This window comes from Vitis riparia, chromosome 9, assembly GCF_004353265.1.
Source record: "Vitis riparia cultivar Riparia Gloire de Montpellier isolate 1030 chromosome 9, EGFV_Vit.rip_1.0, whole genome shotgun sequence".
Classification (NCBI taxonomy): domain Eukaryota; kingdom Viridiplantae; phylum Streptophyta; class Magnoliopsida; order Vitales; family Vitaceae; genus Vitis; species Vitis riparia.
In genome coordinates, this window is record NC_048439.1 from 17715061 (window position 1) to 17723751 (window position 8691).

Genomic DNA, 8691 nt, shown 5'->3' on the forward strand with positions numbered 1-8691 from the left:
TGCAAACAAAAAAAAAAAAAGAGAAAAAAAGTAACAAAATGAAAATGAAACGAAAAATACAAAAAAAAAAAAAAAAACTATGTGCACATGATCCATGGAGTGAGGCCACTTGATTAATATAAGTTAGCATAGAAAATTATCTATAATGAATGGAACAATTAAAAATTATCAAGACATCAAATAAATCATAGTCAAATTTTTTGTTTTAGGAGATAACTTGTCTTAAAATCATTTAGTCAAGAGTCCATTCATTTTCTTTTTGGCAAAAATACCTTTAAAATACCCTTTTTTTAATAAAAAAAAGAAAAAAAAATAGGTTGTTTTTCTTGCTTTCTTTATTAATAATATCATCTTGTAAGTGTTGGTTGCAAAGTCATTGATACATACACTAAAATATAATTTTTATTTTAACTAATTCTTGGTAATCCAATATGATGATACTTGTAATCATAGGAGAATAATACTATTATAATGTTGAGAGTTCCTTTGAGAAAAGATAATTAGGATATCATATAATTTAATTTTACTTGATATAGAGGTGACTACTTAGATGGTTAAGTTAAAATCTTAACATTCAAAACGTTTTATAGCTTAATTTTTTGTAAACTCATACATCCACCGAGCACATCATACCTTAGTAATGTCTTGATAGAGAATGACTTATAAGTCTTGGGTATAGGCATATGCTAGAGGGTTATGCAAAACACAATGTTTAAGTAATATAAAATAGATGTTTAAAGTTAGGCATTTGAACTTGTTCTAGATAGCTTAAGGTGAAACCTAAGGGATTAGTGGCCTTAAGTAATATAAATTTTGATGAATTCAATGCTTCACGATTTTAAATTATTATTATTATTTATTTGTAACAAAATAAATCAATTATGCTTTTATAAGATATTAATATCCATATTTAAAAAAAATTATAATTTATCATTTTATTATAATATTGCTATTCATATTTTATTAAAAATATTTATTTTTTAATTTATTTGTAACTATAAAATTATTTTTTATTTTTAATAAGATTTGAATTAAATTTATTTTATACCATATGAATTGATTTTACAATTTGTTCTTTTACAAAATCAAAATTAAAATTTATTTTTGAAAACAACTGATCCAAAAAAAGTTATTGAATTTTATTTTTTGAAAAATATTTTTAAAAATAACTTATACTAGAGAATCAAAATACATCATCCTAAGGATCAATTGAAATCCCATTTATAAGTGGGATTTCATTTCCTTTGGAATTATTCTTATTTTTTTTCCTATTGTTATTTTTAAGTTATCCAGATATGAGAATGGATGAGAAAGGAATGAGATGCTCATTCCCACTCTTCAATCCCACATAGCAAACATACCCTAAGTGTTTACTTGCTTCTATTTGTAGTATATGATATAAGTTTCATACTTAATTGCCTACCATTTATTTATTTTTATAGTAATTATCATAAATACAATATTTTTCTTGTTTTCTTCTTTATAAATTGATTTTTGAGATTGACATCTCATTTTAACATATATTATTGTTGTGTTTACTGAATATCTAGACTCATGTCATAACATCTCATTTGAGATTGCCATATCAATCCCTCAAATTATTGCTTGGGGTTCATGGCATTGCCACACCCAAAATCTAAATTTGAAGAAGAAAACCATGGAGAGACTATGAGTAACTTCTTTGGCTTCATTCTCTGTATTGTTATAAATACTAGATATTAATTATTCCAAATTACAGGTCCACAACTTAATTTTTTTTTTTTTTTAGTAGCAGTTATATATATGCATACCTAAAACCAATATATTAATTAATTACTTATGAATAAATTAGAAAGCCAAGTATCTTTTCTATTGCAACTATGATGAAATTCACTTCCAAAGCTTAAAATGATACATAAAGCATATAAAGGTCTACAAACAAAACTTATCGCCTTCGTGGGTGGTTTTTGGCATAGGTTGCTCTTCCTCTCAACAACCATTTAACAATTTTTTCCACAAAATCAAAGTAGGTATCACACCAAGATTTCCTTATTGCCAAAACAAAGAATGGAACTAAAATACCCACCGCAAATCCCAAGCCAACGCTCAAGTAAAACCATTGATCAATATAGCCACCATCATTTTTGTCCTCAACAACACTTTGCTTTTTATCTTGGCATTTTATGACTAGTGGAGTTCCACAAAGATCAGGATTTCCAACAAAGGTCAACTCAGTGAAAGTTGTCATATGCCCTATAAAAGGGATCTTACCAGAGAAATTGTTATTTGATAGATTCAAACAACCCAAGAATGATAATAAGGACATGCTTGAAGGAATGGTGCCGAAAAGCTTATTACTTGATAGATCAAGAGATGACAGTTGACGTAACATTGAAATGTTTTCTGGAATTTGACCAGTGATGAGATTCCTAGACAAGTTCAGAACCACCAAACCGGATAATTTTGTTATTCCTTGGGGAAACTCTCCACTTAAATTATTGTCAGATAGGTCTATGCCTACCACAAGAGAAAGAGTCCTAGTGTATTCAAGACTTTGGCCTTTTGCAATCACAACCAACCGTTCTTCATGCAAGGAGCTGGTCCCATCGACATACAATGGATATATATTCATGTTATACTCCTGAGCCATTGCTTTAAGCTCAACCAAAGTGACTGGAATTTCACCCATCAAACTATTTTGCGCAATGTCTAAAACATGCAAGGAGCTTAAATTTGAAAGCTGAGAGGGAAGTCTTCCAGAAAACACATTTGACCTCAAACTGAGTATTACAAGATTTCCGAAAGCAACTCCAATCCATGCAGGAACTTGGCCCGATAATTTATTGTAACTGAGATCAAGGACTTCCAAACTTGTTAAATTTTGGAAAGATGAGGGAAGCTCTCCTGAAAGCTTATTGTGGTTCAGATGTAGTGATTGAAGCAATTGTAACTGACCCAACGACTTTGGTGCTATCCCAGACAAATTGTTCTTTCCAAGGTCTATAACAATTAGGCGAGAGCAATTATTTATGGTAGAAGGAATGCTTCCAGACAAATTATTCCTTGAAAGATCAATGACTTGCAGAGAGGTGATGTGTCCTATGGAATCTGGGATGGTCCCTGTTATTTGATTACTCGAAAGAGAAAGGAAAACCAATTTGGGTAGGGATTCACCTATGTTTGATGGGATGACTCCTGTTATTTGATTTTCCGAAAGAAAAAGGAAATGCAAGTCTAACATGGATTCACCTCTACTCAGTGGGATAGGGCCAGAAAATTTATTATGGGAGAGATCTAGAAAATAGACCCCTTTGATTGAAAAAGGAATAGGTCCCTCAAAGAGGTTGTAACTAAAATCAATATATGCTAGATTGCCAAAAGAAAAATTTAATGAATTTGGTAACTGACCTTGTAACTGATTGAAATATAGACTAACGTACAACAGATTAAAAGAAATATTCCAAAACCAATTTGGAATAGAACTTGAAATGCTAGCATTTGAGAAACGAAGATACTGGAGGTTCTTTTGAGATTGAAGCCAAGCTGGAAATGAAGGACCTAAGTGGCATGAACCCATAGAAAGAGCTCTCACTTGGAAGGGAGGAACCCAATTGGAACTAACATTCAAACTGAAAGTATTGAAGTTCAGATTTAGTTCCTCTAACTTACTTAGCTTCCAAAAATGTTGTTCAGAGAGAGTTCCACTCAGTTGATTGGAAGAAACATCCAAGAAATGTAATTGAGAAAGTTGTCCAATACTATATGGGAGACTTCCATTCAGCTCATTTCCTTCAAGATTCATATACTCCAATTGTTGCAATGTCCCTAAAGAAGTAGGGATGGAACCTTCAAATTTGTTGTCAGATAAATGAAGTTCCCTAAGTTCTTGAAGCTCACCCAACCAGTTTGGCAATTTTCCCATCAATTGACTCTCGTCCAAGTATAACTCCCTCAAATTAGGCAGAGGACTTTTAGAATTGCAGGTTTCAATTCCTTTGATAATCTCAGGTAAACTTCCTTTCAAGTTATTAAGACTCAAATCCAGATATTTTAAGTTGCAAAAGTTTCCAATGGAGCTTGGAATTGAACCTGTCATGACCAAGAGTAAAAAAATATGTATTAATTAAAATTATGTAATGAAAAAAATAATATAAATATTAAATAACAAAAAAATTTAATTCATGAACAAATATTTTAAAGAAATGGTAAGAAAAATTATGATTTCTCATGCATTGGTGAATAACAACTAGTTCTAACAACCATAAAATAAAGTAATTTATTTAGATGATATAAGACTAGTAATAATTCAAACAAAGTCATAGTTCAGTGAGGGAAGATAAAAAAAATGAAAACATATACCAAAAGATTAAGAAATTAAAAAAAATGTTTTTCCAAACAATTATTTTATCTCCAAGTGGTTATTCTTTTTTTTTTTTTTTTTTTTTTACAAACTCCTAGAAAATGTGAATAGAAAATTATAGTGATGTAGAAAGTACCATTAAAATCAATAAAATAACATAGCAACATGGTTTATATCTATCTAAAACATATAGAGGATATGTTATAAATTGAAATACTCTAAATGAATTGGGGAGTGATAAAAAAATATTATCACTCAAATCTAAATATTTTAGAGGCTTTAATTTTATCAATCTATCAAAGTAAAAACTCATATGACAACATATGTTTCCTATTTAGCATAGAATAGTAACTTCTTCGTTTGGATTTAGTCAATTCTCTTAATGATGAAAAACCACCCTAAGTTAATAGTTACTTATTATCCCCAAGAACAAAATAAATTTTAAAAATGAAAGCATGTCAAAATCTTATTATAGAAATGAATACATTCAAAAAATAATTAATATAATAAATGTATAAAAATGATATTCTTATTATTGACAATAACAAATAATAAATCACTAACCAACTAATTTAAAACAAAAAAATAGAGGTTAAGGATTTAAAAAAAAAAAAAATTGTATTCCCATAAGATTCAATTCTTTTTCATGGTTAAGTAGTCAATTACTTACCTTTACACAAGAAATTGTTAAATAATATAGATACTTCATAAACAAAAATTATTAGACTATATACTTTCTCTTAGATTAAAAAAAAAAAAAAAAAACTAAATTTCCTTCTAAGAAATTTAAAATTCAAAATAATGTTTTAATAATAGGTAGAAATTTATTTCCAACATGTGAACAAAGTATAGCAATTATTTGATATTGTATACTAATACATAGTCAATAAGATCTTATATACACAATGATCAACTATATATATTTAACTACATATTAAACAAAGAAATATCAATTTTTATATTAACACAAGAAGCTTACCATGTAATTTATTATAACCCAAATTTAGAACTTCTATCTTTTTCCAACTCTTCCTCAATAGTTGAGAGATACTACTTCTGAGATTGAGATTCATAGATAGATCTAAGTACTGCAACTTAGGTATCTCACCAAGACCAAGTGGAATCCTCCCATGTAATTGATTGTAGCTTATATCAATGGATTCAAGGTTGCTAACATTTAGAAGCCATTCAGGAAACACAAAATTGAATTGGTTAGAGCTTATACTTATAAGAAGTAGTGAAGTAAAATTAACAAAGCTTGGAGATGGAATTGATCCAATGAGGTTACACCTATCTAGATGCAACTCAGTTAAAGCTGGGAGCTTGTTTAGTACTTCAACCCATTGACTTCCTACCAATGCAAGGTCAACAGAATCCATATCAAGATACTTCAAAGAAACAAGACTAGCCATCCATTCAATATTGTCAACATATAGATCATTAGAATATCTAGAAGAAAGATCTAGATGTTGTAAGCTAGAAAGATTCCCTAAATTTGAAGGAATCACTCCACTAAACCCAGCATTAGATAAGTTTAGATATAGTAGATTCTTCAAAGACCCAAAAAACCGAGGAATAGGTATGGCATTATATGAGTTGAAACTCAAATCTAGATATTTCAAGGATTTGAGTTTTATCAATGAAGGTCTAATTTCTCCACTCAAGCTCATAGAGCTCCAATTCTCAGATGCATCCTTATCCAAATAAGGGTTATGAAGATCAATTGAAATGACAAATCTTGTGTCATTTTCACAACTAATTCCTTGCCAATAGCAATAATTGGTTCCTTTCCACGATGAAAGCCGATTGTTGGGATCTTTGAGACCATTTTTGAAGTCGATAAGAGCCTCTTGTTCAGATTGTAGACTGCCATCAATATTGGTATGGCCATTGCAAGCAAGTTTTGTTGTTATTAAATAGAGAATGGTCAAAATGAAACCAAAACTTGAAATTCTTTCCATGTAAATATTCAATTCTCTAGTAAGGAGCACCTGTAAAAATTGAATTCCAATATATAGTCAGTATTTTCTTTACTTGAATCAAAATTTTATTTCCAACATAAAAATTTAAAAAGTAACAAAAAAAATTAAAAGACAATTGCATCAATACAAAGAACTCATTTTAATATTTAACAAATTTCATTAGTCTATTATGATTAATTTAAGAAGATCTATTGATACCATTCTTATATATATATACTAAGAAAAACAATTGTAATCATCTCATAGATCAAGTTTACTTTGATCGACAATAACTAAAATCACCTACAAGAGAGTAAAAGCATTAGATAGAAAAGCACATTAAAAATAATTTATCAATATTAGTGGAGTAGAACATCACCTGCTGAAACTTCTTTCTTGCTCTTTGGTTTTTTGCTTCAACACAAATATATATAGAAGATGGTTTAAAGTGATGATAATGACAGCCTCATTTTTCTTTTTCTTTTTTAGTATTATATGAGTTCTTGCCTTCATTATTAAAACCAAGTGTTTTGATTGAAGAACTTTGACTTGGAGAAAAAAAAAATGTAAATGGAAAGACCATGACTTGGCACTAAGTCATGGTGATCAATAAATAAGAAAATTCATTTATGAGCAAAAAAAATACTCATTTTAAACTTTGAAATATCTTAACTGAGAGAAATAATAGATGTAAATCAAGGTATTATGAATAAGTTAAAAGCTTAGATTATTCAACATAAAAATAACATTATTTAATCTATGGGATTGTTTGGTGGTGTAATTTGGAAATTTATAGTATTATTTGGTATTCTTATTTTGGAAAACAATTTTTAAAAATGAAATTAAATAGAAAACAGATCCATAGAACAAATAGAAATTGATTTAGCTTGTTTTCAATGACAAAAAGAAAAATATAAAGAAAAAAAATAATAGTTTAAAAAATTTTAAAAAGCAAATGAAGTAAACACAATCTCTTTCCTCTTTCATTTCTCTTCGCCATCCAATACCAAAATCATCAAATATGATTTTTCTTAATTACATGTATTCTTTTAATTTTCTTTAACCTCTCTAAATTTTTTCATTAGTCAAATAGATTCCAAATCAAGTAATATTTAATATATAGGATTTATTCATTTTTACAAATAATTTAAAACTCAAAAATCAATCCAATTAATACTAAGCAGCCATCAAACTCAAAGTCAATCCAATTAATATTAAAAAACGAAGAACCTTACAACTATATTGAAAGGTGACATCTTTTGAAACATTCAAGACCTTACAACCATATTGAAAGGTGACATCTTTGAAAAATTCAAGTCCACACAAGATAATAGCCTTACAACCATATTGAAGGATGATATCTTTTAAAATATTCAAGACCTTACAACCATATTGAAACATTCAAGACCTTACAACATTCAAGTCCATGAAAAATATTCTCCACAAAAGATGATATTAGATAAGTTTAATATTCTCAAATTATTATGAATCATGTAGGACTAACTTGGTCAATATTATTACAAAATTAAAGATTTATTATCCAATACCAAAATCATCAAATATGATTTTTCTTAATTACATGTATTCTTTTAATTTTCTTTAACCTCTCTAAATTTTTTCATTAGTCAAATAGATTCCAAATCAAGTAATATTTAATATATAGGATTTATTCATTTTTACAAATAATTTAAAACTCAAAAATCAATCCAATTAATACTAAGCAGCCATCAAACTCAAAGTCAATCCAATTAATATTAAAAAACGAAGAACCTTACAACTATATTGAAAGGTGATATCTTTTGAAACATTCAAGACCTTACAACCATATTGAAAGGTGACATCTTTGAAAAATTCAAGTCCACACAAGATAATAGCCTTACAACCATATTGAAGGATGATATCTTTTAAAATATTCAAGACCTTACAACCATATTGAAACATTCAAGACCTTACAACATTCAAGTCCATGAAAAATATTCTCCACACAAGATGATATTAGATAAGTTTAATATTCTCAAATTATTATGAATCATGTAGGACTAACTTGGTCAATATTATTACAAAATTAAAGATTTATTATCCAATACCAAAATCATCAAATATGATTTTTCTTAATTACATGTATTCTTTTAATTTTCTTTAACCTCTCTAAATTTTTTCATTAGTCAAATAGATTCCAAATCAAGTAATATTTAATATATAGGATTTATTCATTTTTACAAATAATTTAAAACTCAAAAATCAATCCAATTAATACTAAGCAGCCATCAAACTCAAAGTCAATCCAATTAATATTAAAAAATGAAGAACCTTACAACTATATTGAAAGGTGATATCTTTTGAAACATTCAAGACCTTACAACCATATTGAAAGGTGACATCTTTGAAAAA

General features: G+C 28.2%; 1 protein-coding gene across 1 annotated transcript; it reads right to left on the reverse strand.

Annotated features, from left to right (window-relative positions):
- Positions 1-1924: 1924 nt before the first annotated feature.
- Positions 1925-6300, reverse strand: LOC117921875 (receptor-like protein EIX2). Its single transcript, XM_034839825.1, has 3 exons — positions 5319-6300; positions 3250-4068; positions 1925-3174 (listed from the first exon to the last, which is right to left on the reverse strand). The coding sequence occupies exons 1-3, from the start codon at positions 6298-6300 to the stop codon at positions 1925-1927; spliced, it is 3051 nt and encodes a 1016-aa protein (XP_034695716.1).
- Between the last annotated feature and the right edge of the window lie 2391 nt (positions 6301-8691).

What these genes read in the sequence shown, in the direction of transcription:
- LOC117921875 (XM_034839825.1), bottom strand. Translation starts at nt 6,300, where the DNA reads ATGGAAAGAATTTCAAGTTTTGGTTTCATTTTGACCATTCTCTATTTA. An exon ending in GGGTTATAATAAATTACATG is followed by an intron (nt 4,069 to 5,318) that starts GTAAGCTTCTTG and finishes TGGTCATGACAG; the next exon opens with GTTCAATTCCAAGCTCCATT. An exon ending in CTCCCATAATAAATTTTCTG is followed by an intron (nt 3,175 to 3,249) that starts GCCCTATCCCAC and finishes ATCAAATAACAG; the next exon opens with GAGTCATCCCATCAAACATA.